The sequence below is a fragment of the Neltuma alba genome, unplaced genomic scaffold, assembly GCF_004799145.2.
Source record: "Neltuma alba isolate B1F8T4 unplaced genomic scaffold, ASM479914v2 tig00010802_pilon, whole genome shotgun sequence".
Taxonomy (NCBI): Eukaryota; Viridiplantae; Streptophyta; class Magnoliopsida; order Fabales; family Fabaceae; genus Neltuma; species Neltuma alba.
The window spans coordinates 69830-86429 of record NW_021635616.1 but is presented as its reverse complement, the minus strand read 5'-3'; the positions used below and the strand labels follow the sequence as shown (position 1 = coordinate 86429).

Below are 16600 nucleotides of genomic sequence, written 5' to 3'. Positions count from 1 at the left end.
AAAATTCTGAATTTTCTTCGTGATGAAAGTTAGGCGCCCCCGTTTAATTAATTAGATAACATTAGTTGATTAGTCAATATCAGATCTGCATTCTAGAGTTAGCGTATCAGGACTCCCTACTTTTTTCTTTTTTACCCCTTTACCTCGTTATATAATTATCAATTTGCTGCCAGGTTTCCTGAGCTTTTTTTTCCCTTCAAAAAATTAACACCGCAGATTACGTTACATGAGGGAGTTTACTCGTGTAAAAAGCAACATTTCAGCTGCTAAAATCAGTGAGGGACGAGATCAGGATGTTGCGTGAGCAAAAATTAAAAAAAAAATTATTAAACATTATTCAATAACAATTCTCTTTTGTTGCTGAATGCAGTAACGCGTATAATATCTTATTAACGAAATACATGAGGTCTTATTGACCGGTAAAAAGGAAAGAGAATAAACAAAAGCCTCCAAAAGGTTTGGTGCGGACCCTGGATTAAATGGGCCGTAGTTCATATCAAGGTTTGGTGTAGAAAAGGATTGGATGATTATAGTTATTTTGAGATATTCAATTGGTTCATATAGTTTAAAAAAAAAAAACACAAAAGTGTTACAAGTGTAAACTTCAAAACTCCAATTATTAACATATCCTATAAAATTCCGTGAAAAAAATATATAGTAAAATATCTACAGTAATTTACCAAGAAGAAAATTTACGATGAGTCGAACAATAGTAATACACTGTACATGAACCAAATTATACTACCAACAGTGCGGCCCACATTTAGTTTCTGAAAAATTGTCCACACCTCGCATTCTTGCCCAGTTAAAAATCCTCGATAGCGTATGAAAAACAAGAAAATAAGATCAAACACCAAGATGTGTAATGATATGATAGTGTATATGGTGGTGAAGTACTTTTGACTTTTATACATTTGGTGACCTGAATTTTTACGCGTATTGATGATTTAACGCACCATCATTGAATCGACTGAATAAATTAAATTATTATAACTTGAAAAAAATCACAACCAGCAAACTAGCGAATAGTTAACTATGATGATCGGGAAACTTATTTTGCTGGTAACTAGCCCTTCATTAATTCTAAGCAACAAATTAACGGAGCCGAGGAACGGATTATGAATTTACGTAAGCTAAAAGTCAATCAATGAATCAATCATGTCAGTCATGGAGTTACTTGTCTTCAACAATTCGCCCTTATTGGCCACACATTACTTTCAATTTTCCTCCTTCTTCATCTCTTTTGTTTTTTGTCTTTTTTTTTTTTTAATTTTAATTAATATCAGAGGAGCCTGCCATCCTTTAAGCCATATGATGAACATGAACTATCGATATATCTGTTCACAAGGGCCCATGGGATTTGGGTGTTTTATTTACGGGAACAAAAAGGGGAAGGAAAAAAAAAAAAAAAAAGACACTACACAAAGAAAAAGAAGGAAAGAAAGTTAGCAGGATCAAGTGAGGGTACAGGATGCCTCCTTCCTAGACCTTGCTCCTCATCAATCATCTTGATCCCTCTCTCTAAACTTCGCAGCCTCTTCCAGTGCGTTTTACAATTTGCCGCCTCCTCCTACAGTCTTGTCATATCATCTTCCCCACGCTATATTTAAAACACCAGGCCCTTAATTCGTGTGTGTATATATATATATACACTCATTCCTGCTATTTCTCTCTAAAACCACTAATATTTATAATTAGAAGAGAGAAAAGGGGAAAAAGTAAGGGGAAGGTTAATGGGTACCATAATTATGCTGAAGAAAAATCTCGCTAACATCTGTTTTCCACATATTTGATTGCATGGTGGATTCTGTGGAGTCTTGATGAATTGTAGTGAAAAGAGATATATATTCTTCTGAGGTGATATTGCAGAGTAGCTTAGACAAGCAATCCATGGCCTAAAAGAAAGCGGCTTGGAGAATCAACCATCATCATCATCCCTTCACGAGACGAGTTTTGCTTTGGCATCCCCAGTGAATGATTTCCTTTCCCTCCCACCTGCTCACCCCAGTTGATTGTCTTGTGGGCTCCGCTAGCTCACTACCTGCTTAATTGTCTGTGGGCAACGCTAGGATCTTTCTTCGGGGAGTCGCCTACTTCTTAGTTTTGTTCCGAGGTGCAAAAGCCTACAGGATTCTAGATAGTCCGGCAAATACATATCAGAATATCGCATCTATATTACTTTTTCTGCGACAACAAATGTTTTCTGCAGCCATGTCCAATTCCGCTTCTTTGTCTCAAGAAGCCACTGTCTCTTCTGGTACTATAGTTCAGAACTTTACTGCACCAAGTCATATCGTTTCGATGAGCTCTCCTCATCAGCAGCCTCAAAAGATAAAGAAAAAAAGAAGCCTCCCCGGAAATCCAGGTAATTATTGATTAATCCTTTTAGTTTTTTCCCCCCGAATATCTATTACTAGCTAGGCGTACGTCCTAGGTTTTCTTAATTTGTTAATTTCAGACCCAGATGCTGAAGTGATTGCGTTGTCGCCAAAGACCCTTCTGGCCACCAATAGATATGTGTGTGAAATCTGCAACAAGGGTTTTCAGAGAGATCAGAACCTTCAGCTACACAGGAGAGGGCATAACCTTCCATGGAAGCTGAAACAAAGGAGCAACAAGGAGGTGAAAAAAAGAGTTTATGTTTGCCCCGAGCCTTCGTGTGTTCACCACAATCCCTCGAGAGCTCTGGGAGATCTCACGGGTATTAAGAAACACTACTGCAGAAAACATGGAGAGAAGAAGTGGAAATGTCACAAGTGCTCCAAAATCTACGCTGTTCAGTCAGATTGGAAAGCCCACTCCAAAACCTGTGGAACTAGAGAATACAGATGTGATTGCGGAATCCTTTTCTCCAGGTAATTCCTCACTGACTTGCTCGTGATTTGAAGGTTAACCCAGTTTTCTCTTCTTAACTAGTTTTACTTTAGATGGGTTTCTGGTATGGTTCTGATCGAGAGTAAGCCATGGGCTTGCTTTTGGCTTCACCACAGTCATATGTCAAAAGAGGGCCTCTTTAATATTTGTTTTCAAGTGGTTTCTCTGTCTTCACACACGAGAATGGTAAGATCTAGACTTGGGATATACATCTGCTTCTCTGATGCAATATAATATATAACAGGTTGCATGAAATTGGAGACAGCTAATATATAAGTGTTTGTCGCTGAAGGATAATTAGTGCGCCATATATATGCGTGTTTTTATATATTTAAAAGAAAAACGGAACAACCATCTGTTCCTGAATCCTGAAACTGCCAAATGAATGTGCGGCAACCACGAAAAAGCACAATCGACATGTCCATCGTTTGTTTGCTTTACTGTTTTGCCCGTGAGTCGTGGCTCACTGGTAATTTTGTTTTTTCTTTTAACCTCACCGTACAATTCTGGGTCTGGCCTATGGATGCATACCAATTTAATAATGTTGTAGACAACACGGACATTTTTCGGGTGTTTAGATAGTGTTCAATTTCATTAATTCAGGCCAAAAACGCAGAAATTATGGCCGACTTCACCATAACCATCTCTTCCTCGTCAAGTTCCTCTATTTGCTGTAATAATTGTTAAGCAAAAAGAAGTAGAAGTACATATAATCCTTGAAGGATTTGGAAGAGTTATGTTTCTCTTCTTATATTTTACCAGAGAAGGGCGTTATTTGCTGAGGATTGTCTTCGAGCTGTTCATCATTGTGATTTCTGATAAGTCTGAAAACATTTCTGACATGCCAGTTGCTTTCTTGCTGCTTCATCAGTAGAGAATAGAAATACATATGGGTTTGTTCAATTTTTCAATCACACACACATATTCGTGACATGCATGAGCTCTTATTTCGAAAGACATTTTCGTCATTATGGCAAGTTTCCCAATAATTTATCAATATTTGAGCCCTGCATGAAGCAATCATCCATCAATATAATGGCCATTCTTCCCTCTCTCCCCTCCTTTGAGTTTGACCTGCAACACGAATTATTTATCTGCAACAAAAATTATTGATTATGGTTTGTTGCGTTTCAGCATTTCGACACTTGAATCACCGTGCAAACGAGACGTAATAATATGTCCTTATTTGTAGATGATTAATTTATGATTAAAACCTTAATTTAAAAAAATTGATTAATATTGTGTGTGAAAACCGCAGGAAGGACAGCTTCATAACTCACAGGGCATTTTGCGATGCCTTGGCTGAAGAAAGTGCAAGACTGGCGGCTAATCAACTAGCTTCCACGAACCCAATGTTATTTCAACCTCTCTTCCCTTTCCAAAATCAAATCATGATGAATCCCTGGGACCCATCCCAGGAAAACCCTAACCCTAGCAACTTTGATGCCGTCCAAATCAAGACGGAAGCTCAGTGTTTTCAGGTCCCATCCCTCTCTTCCCTGCCATTTCTTCAAGTGCAGCAGAATAATCAGAAGAACATGATAAACCCATTCTTAGGAACTCTCCATGTGCCCTCAAACGCCGCCACGTCGGCCCACCTGTCAGCCACTGCGCTTCTCAAAAAGGCTGCAACTCTGGGCTCCACTGCCCTCACAGGTCCAGGCGCTGCCGCTGCAGCTGATGGTGGACCACAGTCAACAATGGCTCACGTGACTCAGCCAAGCATGGGCGAGTTTGGACTTGGGACTCATCAGCAGATCGACTCAGCGGGTCACGACTACATTGGAGGGCTCATGAGCCGGAATGAAAGTGAGAGTCTGACCAGGGACTTCCTCGGCCTGAACGCCTATGTCGACGGCGGAAGAAACTGTGGCTCCGTTGACGTTAGCCAGCTGAACGCGAAGGATATGCTGATGTTCACGGGGGGCGTAGAGCATGATCAGTATCTTCCATACGATCACCATCATCAGTCTCTCTTCAGATCCCAACAAGATTTTGCATTCTTTGGGACCGTCACTGCGCCGGAGACGTGGGGGAGCTCTTGAGACAGAAAAGAAAATACTTCCAAAACAAGGAGGGTAAAATGGCCAACCGAGATTCTGCTTTTTTTCTCTAAACTTGTCGGTTTTCTTTTACTCAGTGCGTTATTTATATATTTGGATGTTATGATTATTTTTTGTTAAGGAAGTGTAACGCTTAATTGGTTATGATCAGAGCTTGCTCTTGAATAAATCATATAATAGCTTCAGTAAATCCAGCGGTGCGCAATATATATAATACGTATAGAATGAATGTGTCACTTCAATCAGAGGCAGGGGCAAGGAGGGGAGGAGACTGTGTGCATGTGTGTGTTTGCATGCGGAGAGTTAGTACATTGCGGGGCCTTTCAATTCTTGTCGGTATTATATACTTGAACAGATGAAATGTCACATGCAATATATTATGATGATGAATTGAATTGGATCCTTCATTTGTTGCCACCGCTGATCTGCTCTATTTTATATATATCTTCATTACAGATTGGTTTTTATGTTGCTACATCTCTTCCATTTCATTTGAAAAGTTTAATCATCTGATAATCTAAATGCTAGAGTGGCAATTCGAACCTCATGCATATATATCACACACTATCTCCGATCTTTTTATAAGACTTCATTTATAGATTCCGAACTTATTATAACACACACCACCAACGGATATTTAAACCGTACAAGCTGTCTATGTTTCATACATGGATCCCTTAAACTAGTGTTGAATATGATTAGAAGATAGTGCAATCAAGCCATGATTTGCCAGAGGACAACTTAAAAAATTGGCTCTACATACGTGCATTAGGTTTTTTTTTTAAAAAAAAAAATAACGTATAGTTGCATGAATGTGTTCTTTCACGGTAAATCTTTTACTCCTAAATTCCTCTTTGAACCACGGGCGCTCTGCAAAGTCCCCAACAAAAATGGTTAAGCGACTTCAGGAAGTAGTGGACATACTTTATATACCCTAACGCATTATGTTCAAATCCCAAGAAATTCTCTCTCCTTTTTTTCACGAGCGGCCTCAAACAAAGTAAATGGACTAATGGAACCTTTTCTTCTGAAGATCAGGAGCAAGAGGAAGCAGTGTATAATTTAAACCTGGTAGCTGCTATAAGCGGGAATGAAAAGGTTTCACGGTTTATGTGAATTTGTGCCAAGCGTGAAGGTGGTCCGACGTCATTTGTATACATAGTGGTACTAAACCAAAAGGGAAGAAAAATGTCAACGCGCACGGTCATATATATAAAAGAAACTCAATGAAACTCGAAATCAATGAATTAAGTTCCTCAGCAATTGCTCCAGCGTGTGTGCAGATTTGCGCTTTATTATATTCTGTGCACGCGACCCACATCGCAGGCTTATTACTAATTTTGTTCCGCAAAGGATCTTCTGTTTTTTTATCATTAATGTTGTTTATCATTAAACAGCTATTAACAATTCGAACTCTCTTCCTGCTTGTTATATGCTTTGCATGTTGGCACTTCGATTTTGGTTATTGTGATGCGAAGAGAGGATAAAGTAGGCAAAACCCAAAGGCATGCATGTATAAGATGGTACTATGTATATAGCTGAGCTCTCAGGCTCAGCATTAATTACCTCTGCCTGATTGAAGGATGGAGAAAGTGTATGGTCACGGTAAAAAATTGAACTTGAGCATATTTTCACCAGGGAGCAAGGGAGAAAAATAGAGAAAGAGCCTAGGGATTTACAAAAGAAAGGAGATCCCGGATCCGAGCTTTTTCAAAAGTACATCTATAATTTAAAATTTATAAAGTTATATAACTAGTTTGCAGTGCTAGATGGAACACAACACAAAACGTCCCATTTGCCTTGCTAAAAAAGACTACTTCTTTTCATAATATTCCTCTTCCTCCGTAAAGCCTGTCTTCTCTTCCCTCTTTTCAGCATGCTTCCTATGTCATCATCTTCCACTAGCGTCTCGTCTCATCTTGAAGTCAAGGCGGATAACATTCCTGAAAGAAAGTTTTAGGAAGACGTCAACTTGGGTTCAATCACCAATGACTACTGTTTCTTAACTTCACTCCCCCCCCCCCCCCGCATTAGCTTTTTATTTGGCTGAGCTTTAGTTATACGCTGCATTAAACGGTATCCAGACTTACAGATAAAGGTAAAGAAACTTTAGAACAGCATAAAAAAGCCTCCCTAGAAGTTATCCACCTCGCTTCCGCATATTTATGGACACCGTTATTAATTGCAGTATATCTTCCCTAGAAGTTCGATATATGTATGTTGAATGGTTAGCTTTATTTCACTGTGATCTTTAGGTGTGAGGAGAATATATCTACTTGGTTCAAAAAAAATTTTTGAAAGAAAAAAGATCTCATGACCAAACTGCGCATTTGTATTGTATCTCATTTTGTACACATATACACAAGAAAGTGAAACTCTCGATTATAATGCAAATGACGAGTCGTGAAAAGTAGAAACTCATGCACTGAGATGGCAGTGATGACGCAGAAAATTGAAAAGAGAAAGATGTAATCATTAGAGTATGTGTAGGGAGCCTGACTATCTCGGGGGGGGGGGTTTATGGGAAAGAAGAAAAGAGCCATTGTGTTCAAAATCCCCCGGATAACTTGATACTAAGAAATCAAAAGCAGGTATAGTCTGGTCAGACGATCATAATGAGAATTGGAGCCAAACAAAATGTGACGTGCGTGAAAAATTGTCGTACATGCTCTGGTCAAACATGCGTGATACGAATAAACCCTACTACCAGACTCGAAATACGGGGTCAACATATACTATCTGTCTGGGAGAGCAATTCTTCAGCCACAAGCAGTTAGTTTTCATCAGAAGCCCATTGCAAAAGGTGAAGCCTGTTTGGGAGAGTTTTGGGCCTCCGCACTTAATATTATGCCGAGGGAGGTGACTTTTTGAAGTACGAATCATGCTTATGATTATATTTGTAACATTATTCTCTCATTATTTTTCTCTCATTTCTTCCATTATTCTTTTATAATCCAAATAACATTTTATTCAATTTAAATTTTACAAACCAAGTCTTATAAAATTTAATCCAAGCACAATTCACATTATTCAATTATTAATTTAATTTTTGAATTGCAAATAAGTTATTTTTTTTTACAACTAATCCAAATGGATCCATAATGGAAGAAACATGAGATTCATATCAAAGCTAAGTAATATAATGATTGCCTCTGAGATAATACTGACACACCCGAATTTCATCTTCTTTTTTATGCTCATATCTTTTGATGAGCAGAAAATTCACCGCTTGAGGAAAATTAATAAGCCAGGAGGCTGTACACTTAAATAGGATTGTCTTTAATACAATATACAATATGATGGGCACTAAAAAGTACTAAAATTGTTTACGTAATTTGTAAAAAAGATATACTATTTTTATCCTTAATATAAGATTTTGTTTACCTTTTATTTTAGTCGTAAATATAAATTTCAATCTATTTTGTCTATCATATTTATGTATTTTTTTTCCAAGACAGTCCTTCTAACAATAGTAGTTTTAACCAATACACTTGACTGGCAAATATATTTTAGAAAAGACAATACATATTTATTACAAATAATTAACTTAATTTTTTACTTTAATCTCTTTAAATTAGTTAACTAGCTCTTATAATTAGAACTAGAGGTAGTAGAATGAATAATACAAAGAAAAAAGAGAGTAAATATATGCACTCTTCTCTCCACCTGACGTGACTCGGCCACGTCCTAAATTTGAACGGACCCATCATCTAAGCACGGGAACCTTCGATTCTAAGTGGGCCGATGTTAATGGGCCGACTCTAGTCCAAACTCTTCAGAATTCATGGGCTCAAACTTAAATACGTTGTTCTTTTTATTAAAAGGCCTCAAATTACCAACAAGAATCAATCTAATTCATAAGGAGTCAGTTTAAAAGAGTTTTCGAGGCTCAATTCACCAAATTTTTGCTTAAAAACAAAAGAAGGCCTCAAATTGCTACGAGCTTCCTAAACTTCGCTTGTGAAATTGTTTACGTAATTTTTGAAAATTGAATTTAATAACTTAATTATAAAAAGTTGACGGATCATGTACGGTTTATTTTTCGTGCACCTTTCGCACGTGCTCGCTCCAAGTCTTATTTTAAGGAAGAGGAATGCGAGTTTATAGTGATGGAGCGAAGGAAGGACCTGTTTAAACCGCTCAATTCCAGAAATTGAGCCGTCATATTTTCGCACTCGATGATTCAGCCCGTGCATTTTCTGTACAGATCCAGAAAACAAGTGACTCTGAAATGGATAGAAGGAAAACGTCCTGGTTTTCGACGATCTACACGCTAGCACTGGTGTTTCTGGGAAGCATAATCTGCCATGGGTCTGCCCTCTCCATCAGTCTCATCGAAATGGAATGCGTATCAGAGAACGTTTTACACGAAGGCGACACCGTTTCCGGGAATTTTGTGGTGATGGACCATGACATCTTCTGGAGCTCTGACCATCCTGGAATTGAATTCACTGTAATTCCCTTCCTCCATGTGAATCATTTCAGAATGATTTGAGTTCGTTGTTGTTGAAATAAGCGTTAGTTATGGTGCTTGTGGTTGAAATTATGAATTGTGCCCAGGCCACATCTCCCAATGGTCATCTGCTGTATGCTTTGAAGGGCACATCGGGGGACAAGTTCGAGTTCAAAGCCCGAGAAGGTGGAATATACAACTTCTGTTTCAAGAACCCCTCCTCAACGCCCGAGACCGTATCCTTCTACATTCACGTTGGCCACATCCCTAATGAGTCCGACCTTGCCAAGCATGGTCGCCTCCGCTTCCTCTCTCAGTTATTTTATCATATACACCGTCATCATCTTCGTCTTGTTAACCAGTCGCATTATGTTTGAATTGTGGTTGTGAATTCAGAGCATTTAGACCCTGTTCAGGTGAAGATCGCCGAGTTGAGGGAGGCATTAGAGTCTATTATAGCAGAGCAAAGGTATTTGAAAGCACGTGAGGCTAGGCATCGACACAGTAAGTTGCTTTTGTTCTCCCACACGAATAGTGCTGCTCTTCCAATCCTTATACATTCAGTCCGATCATTGTCAAGCTTTTTTGAACATTGATTTTGCTGTAATTTTTTTCACTGGTTTGATTAATTTGAAAGTGCAGCGAATGAAAGCACTAGAAGACGGGTTGTATTCTACACAATTACGGAGTATGTTTTATTTGCTTCAACGAGCATCCTCCAAGTGATATATATTCGTCGCCTGTTCAGCAAATCATATGCTTACCACCGCGTATAGTCTGCTCTTCGTCATCAATCGTACTTCTCATTCTGCCTTTTAGCAGTCCTTCTTGTACCTTTTCCATGTGATGTCCCATTGAATTTTTGGGCGCATGGTTCCCGTAGAACAGATTTTAATTCAGTCATATTTCCTAACTTGAATTCAAAATTTTCATGTTTACTTCAAGAGGAATGTGGATATGTATATGTAGTTCGACTACGTTGAAAGGTTTGTGCTGGAAAAGAAGAACTATTTGATCGGGACAGACTTTTTTGTTTTTGTCGTCCTTGTCTTTTGATTTTAGTGGGAACGTTAGTATAAAAAATTTCACGCGTCATGAACTTGATGTCCCGAATGAGGAAGTCGCCAGAGTGATGAACATGGAAGAATTCTGGAGCATTATTCTGATTCAATTTATCCTCGGAGTCATGGAACGATCTTAGTTAACAACAAGGGAAGAGCCGCAAAGGAAAAGAGGAACACTCAGAAAGGAAATTTTTCCTTCTTTTTTTTTTTTGCTAAGTACGAGGATTCTAGGGAAACAGATAAAGAAATTCCAGATGCTCAAGAACTATGGCCAAATGGAAGGAGAGATCATATATGAGACACTTTTATGATTTATCTCCGCCGCTTTCGGACGTCCTTTTTTTTTTGTGGTACAGCCATCCATACGCTAAACTATCTCCCAGTCCGTCCCTTCTCCCAAAGCCCAATGTAGTTAGCCTATTAGTGCCCCCTTCATAGTACAAGCCCAAGCTGATACTCAGCTGGTTCGTTATAGGCTACGGCACATCATCTGTCCCGAGGATCTCGCGTAAACGAAACGCCTCTTGGATAATTGACACACAACATTACAGTGAAGACCCATCTAAATTCTCATTGATATGGGATGGGCCGTGCACACACACGGGCCATTTTATACCTATCCACTGGAATTTTTTAACTTGAGTATCTTGAGCTCTTTTTCCTTTCCTTTTTTTTTGTTTTGTTTTGCTGAGATGTTGAGAGTTTTTTTTTTTTTTGTGAAGGAGTGTTGAGAGTTTTAATTCATGTGATTCAAGTGAGAATATTAAAATCAAAATCTCATGGTTAGAGTGGTTTTGTATCTTTTCTTGTTGTATGGGCAAAGAATCGGGCATAACGTCATTCTCGATAAACGGAGGGTTTATTGAATTATGAATTAACAAGTTGAGGGGAGTTGAGACGTAGCAGAGGGAAATCAAACGATTGTTAATAGCCTTCCACCGAGGACGAAATCAGTTGATGGCTTATTTGTGGTCAAAACAGGGACCAGGTCGAAACCCACGTTGTAATTGAAGGCTTCAATGCCAGGGCAAGCATCCTCTGGATTTCTTATTTAATATTCAAAGCCCAGCTTTCCAATATTGAAGGGGGGAATGATAAAACGTATGCATGTCGAAGTGTATATTTCTATGGCTGTTAAAATTGGAACGAGTCCTTTTTAAGAAGACTAACACCAAGTTGTGATTAAAAAACACTCCAATGCCGTGAATTTGTTAAGGTTCTCATGTCGGTGGTCTTGTTGCGAAAAGGGAAGCTGTCTTTCATGAAAGTCTTAGATGCTATTTTCTTCTCTAATATAAAAACTAATTAATTAATTTAGATAGATTAAGAAAATCAGTTAGATTAGTTATTTGTAATAAATAAGTGATGTTTTTCTTAAAATATCCTTATTAATGAAGTGTATTACCTAGAACTACTGTTATTATATGAACTGCATTTAAAAAAATAGATAAATATGAGAGATAAAATATATTAAAGTTTTATATTTAAGATCAAAATAAATTAAATAAGTTTTTATGTTACCTACCGGTGATATTATAATGGAAGCGATTTTCTATCCAAATCTATGGAAGTCCCTCTAGTTAGTTATATGAAGGTAGTTTTTTTTTAAAAAATATATGTATATTTTACTTATTTTATTAACTAACATTTCTGCTCCTTCCACTCACAATCTTAGGAGGTGTTTGGATGAAACCAAACTATGGTTTAGAGAATAGCTTCTGGATAATAGATTCTGGAAAAAATAGATTTTATGAAGAATAGATTTTGTGAAAAAGTAATTTTGAGAAGTGAAAGTGTTTGAATAGTTGTTATTAGAAGCACTTTTTATATGTACAAATTATTAAAAAAACATAAGTTAATATATAATTACATAAAACATAGATTGTATGATATATTTTAATTTGAACGAATAAATTGTTAATAATATATTCTTTTACCAACATAATTAATAATACATAAGATAATGTAATTAATAAATAATTAATATGTGTATATTTATTTATAAGATAAGATTAAAGTCATATTATTGTTGAGATTTATTCTAATAGGCACAATCATACTCTCTAATTTGAGCAGAAGCAGAATGGATTCACTTCTCCCGAAACTTTTCAAAATCATGGTTTCAACCCAAAACCATGGTTTCAGATAATTTATACCTGTTGGGGTTGTTTTTTCCTTAAACTATGATTTGGCCTGCTATCCAAACGGGGCTTTAATCAGACTCCCTCAGCTCCTCCTTTCTCGATAACCTCTCGGTTGCGACTGGCCGGAAGAGTTGCCGGCCATGAATACTATATTTTATATGAAATAAATTATTTTACATTTTACGGTAAATAGATAAATGTGCTGATATTGATGATTTTCATGGCGAAAAGAGGTCTTCCTGGCAAAAAAAAAAAAAGGCCAAAAAAGATATTTATAATGTCTGTAAAATGCATAAAAATTCAAAATTGAAAGAGGGGAAGACAGAGAGGAGAGAGAAGATATATTAAAGTTGAAATAAATATTTTGGTGGAAAAGAAGAAAAGTGGGGGATTAATTCAAAAGCCACCAGCTGGCTTGATCCCCGGGAAAGCAATGGAAAAGGGAACAGGATTGATAAAAAAAATCGAAAAAAAGAGAATGGAAACGGAAAAAGCGAAGAGGGGTGGGGGCTCCGCAACTGCCGCGACTTCCCAGTTTGAAGTGGCATCAACATCAGAGCACCGCCTGATGGGCTTTGGGCCCCACCTTCACGCGCTTCCGCCTTCCCCACATCGCGCTCCGACAACCTCCCTCCACCCCCCAAAAAAAAAAAATCAATCAGTACAGTGAATAAACAGGAAGTAGGAACGCAAATAATTCTAAATATTTTATGTAAAAATTCTCATTTATCTGCTATTGAGGGAGATTTTTGTTTTGATTGGCCTGATCTGTGTTATCCAAAAATCCACTGCTCATTTGCTGGTTAAGCTTAGTGGCAAAGCTTTGGGGTTTGTTAAGTGTTGCTTTCCGTTCCACTTTTCATTTTCGAGGCCGTCAATTTAAAGCACAAAATATCAAACCCCCCTTCCCAGATATTTTAACTGCAATTCACCCTCGTTCCCATTTATTGATGTCCCCTTCTTAGATATTTGCACTAGAATTCTTCAGCCATGATTTTTTTTCATCTCTAACAATCAATCCTTTTAACAATGGTTCGGTTCAGGAGAATCGAATCATTCATTTTACCATAATAGTCTCGAAACTTTTTAGCTTGCCAAAGCAGCAAGCAATTAACTGGCGACACCGAGTTAGTGGGAGGAAATGTCATGAAACCGATCGAAGCTGATGATAACTCCAATCCTGAGGTTTAGTGTCTCCGTTACGTAGATTCCGTGAAATACATGTGTTACAAGTTAGCAGAACGAACATTCCCCTTCGAATATAAAATTATGAGCGTAGATTTGAACGATTAAACAAATCACAGCGCATCTTCCAACCACCACAAAATTGAAACCTGCCAAGCCAAATTGAGCTCAAAGTTATATGGGTGTCCTTTCTACAAGCATGCCCAGCTTCTTCGTCCCAAATACGCGTCTTCTTCTCACCTAACTCCCCATTCACATTTGTACTTGAGAGGTTGCTTTGCCGCGGAGCAAAACCAAGCGAAGCATATTTGACACAGTCCCCGTTCATTCGTAGCCTTACGCCCATGACACTGCAAACTGATGCCTTCTTGCTTCATTCACCTTTCCATTAGGTCTCTTGTCAACCTCTAACCAACTTGACTAGTTTTTACCTTCTCATCCCTTTCCTCTTCGCAAAGCATTGGATTTTCTTTCTTTTTTTTTCTAGTCTCTATGGTCTTTAACATGTCCGAGACGGAAGGGCGAACAAAAATCGAAGAAGTTGAGGTATAAAATTGACTGCGATTTAAACTTCAATTTCATCTTCAAGCCGTGGGAAATTCAGCTTCACTGTAAAAAAAAAAAAAATGAGGCCATATAAATAAACATTATTTGACACTATTACCAATTCTTAATATAAGAGTTGGTCAACTAATCTGCGTATATTAAGAAAAATAATTAAATTAGTTATTTGTAATAAATAGATATTGTTTTTTTTAAAACATCTGTATCAATAATGTGTATTGGCTAGAACTACCATTATTACAATGACTATTTTAGAAAAAAAAAAATATGAGAAATAAAACCAGTTAGAGTCTTATATTTAAACCAAAATAAAAATCAAATAAAATTTTATATTAAAAACCATGTAGTATTTAATAAGAGGTACGTCAATCACCAGAACATGCATTCCCTCGCTGTTCATACGACACATAATTTAATATTGGTCGACGCTTGGCCGTCGACTGCAGTACACGTCGTTACTCGTTACGATCACAGCGGGAAGGAAGGGTGCGCATGGCACGTTATTAGGAAAGGCGGAGGGATTAAATGGGAGTAGCAATTTTTTTTTTTTTTCCTTAGGCCCATAAACTGCGGATCTATCATACATAACATTTAAAGTTATCTATAAACACATTCTATGTTAAAATAAAATTTTTCTTATATATTTATTTTATATTTTATAAATTATAATTAAAAGACTATTATCATGTTTCCTATCACGTTTGCAAAAATTGAGTGCAAAAATAGGCAAAAGATTCTTATAAGCGTGATAATTGATTATGTGGTGCTTGAGTTAACTTTTTGAGCTTATTTTTATAATACACGAAATAAATATTAAGAAGAGTTTTGTTTAAATCTGTCTAAAAATAGTTTTTTAAAAGAACTTTTAGGGGTCATCAAGCTCGTCCCGTGTGCATGGAGAGAAAGGGCTAAGCAATCTTAGTTCAGGTTATTTGACTGCAGTCAGGTTAACCACACCGTATCCTCTGTGTCATATGTGAATGCACAAACTTATTAATATCCCCGCCCCGTTGTTGCCAGGTCTCATTGTACTTTTACCCCATTAGTAATCGATTTTTACCCACAATATTCATATATTCAATAGCTAGTTTTCGTGCTTATTGTAGTCACGAGTATTATAATACCTATTAAATTCTAATCATTCAAATTTAATATAAATAACTAAAATTTAATATTTAATATTTTTTTTTTTAAATATTTTTTTCAATAGATACATTATCCAAAATAAATATAATATTTCAACTGTAACTTTTTTTTTAAAACAATTTTATTTAAAAATTACTAATTAAAAATTTTAAATTCAAACTTTTAAAACTATATCTCACCGCAGCAATGAGCATTATGGTGCTCATCACAAACACTTCAACTGATTTAACATATTTAATATTAACACAAACTTAACACAACTATCAAAGGGCCAACACGACTCTATCTTGACGATATTTTGGATTGTTAATGGCACGGTGGATTTTGAAATATGTGGATTAAATTGTTGATTTTTAAATTGTAGGGACTGAGTTGATAATTTAGTAAAATTATATGGATCAATTAATTAATTGTTTCTGAATTTTATTTCGTCCATAAATCCTTCTATATTATTTTTTTTAAATAAACATTTTAGTATATTTCTCACATGCTGTATTATTTGGAATAACATTTAAAAGTATTTATAATAGAACTCTCATTATATATTTACCTTAGGAGGTGTTTGGGCTTACTAAAAGTATTTTTTAAAAACATTTTTTCGTAAATTGAGATAAATTTATTCACATATTTATTTCGTACATTGCGAAATCATTTTTAAAATCATGGTTTTGGTTCAATTCAAATGCTTTTTTAATTTTATAAATTAGGATTAAAATCTATTTCTCAAAACATTGGCGATTGATTTAGAGAGTGTTTGGATTTAAAAAACAAAAATTATAGTTTTAAAAATACTTTTACGATATAAAAAATAAATATATAAAGAAATTTGTCTCAATTTATAAAAAAAGTACGTATAAAAATATTTTCAGATCATCTAAACGTCCTTTTAATGAATGAATCCAGTGTCACATCAAATTCAAATTCAAATTCAAATAAACAAGACAATAAAGAGAAAGCGGGGGTGACGGCACAAAAAGCCGGCCAGAACAAAAATCCATCTGCAGGTCTCAACGAACACGGAGATGTCGCAAAGACAGGATCCTCTAAACAACCTCAGTTAAGAATTAACCCTATTTTGCGGACCCAAAATAGAAATTTAAAAAACAA

The 16600-nt window shown here is 36.5% G+C and overlaps 2 protein-coding genes across 2 annotated transcripts; both read left to right on the top strand.

Moving 5' to 3' along the window:
* The first annotated feature begins 2038 nt into the window (after window positions 1-2038).
* LOC114759163 (protein indeterminate-domain 12) lies at window positions 2039-5107 on the top strand. Its single transcript, XM_028948264.1, has 3 exons — window positions 2039-2365; window positions 2459-2855; window positions 4133-5107. Exons 1-3 carry the CDS (start codon window positions 2197-2199, stop codon window positions 4917-4919), a joined length of 1353 nt encoding a protein of 450 aa, XP_028804097.1. The 5' UTR covers window positions 2039-2196; the 3' UTR covers window positions 4920-5107.
* A 4061-nt stretch (window positions 5108-9168) lies between these two features.
* Window positions 9169-10334, top strand: LOC114759224 (transmembrane emp24 domain-containing protein p24beta3-like). Its single transcript, XM_028948354.1, has 4 exons — window positions 9169-9390; window positions 9498-9684; window positions 9787-9894; window positions 10033-10334. The coding sequence occupies exons 1-4, from the start codon at window positions 9169-9171 to the stop codon at window positions 10164-10166; spliced, it is 651 nt and encodes a 216-aa protein (XP_028804187.1). The 3' UTR covers window positions 10167-10334.
* The last annotated feature ends 6266 nt before the right edge of the window (window positions 10335-16600 follow it).

What these genes read in the sequence shown, in the direction of transcription:
- LOC114759163 (XM_028948264.1), top strand. Translation starts at nt 2,197, where the DNA reads ATGTTTTCTGCAGCCATGTCCAATTCCGCTTCTTTGTCTCAAGAAGCC. An exon ending in AAGCCTCCCCGGAAATCCAG is followed by an intron (nt 2,366 to 2,458) that starts GTAATTATTGAT and finishes TGTTAATTTCAG; the next exon opens with ACCCAGATGCTGAAGTGATT. An exon ending in TGCGGAATCCTTTTCTCCAG is followed by an intron (nt 2,856 to 4,132) that starts GTAATTCCTCAC and finishes TGAAAACCGCAG; the next exon opens with GAAGGACAGCTTCATAACTC.
- LOC114759224 (XM_028948354.1), top strand. Translation starts at nt 9,169, where the DNA reads ATGGATAGAAGGAAAACGTCCTGGTTTTCGACGATCTACACGCTAGCA. An exon ending in GTCCGACCTTGCCAAGCATG is followed by an intron (nt 9,685 to 9,786) that starts GTCGCCTCCGCT and finishes TTGTGAATTCAG; the next exon opens with AGCATTTAGACCCTGTTCAG. An exon ending in TGAGGCTAGGCATCGACACA is followed by an intron (nt 9,895 to 10,032) that starts GTAAGTTGCTTT and finishes TTGAAAGTGCAG; the next exon opens with CGAATGAAAGCACTAGAAGA.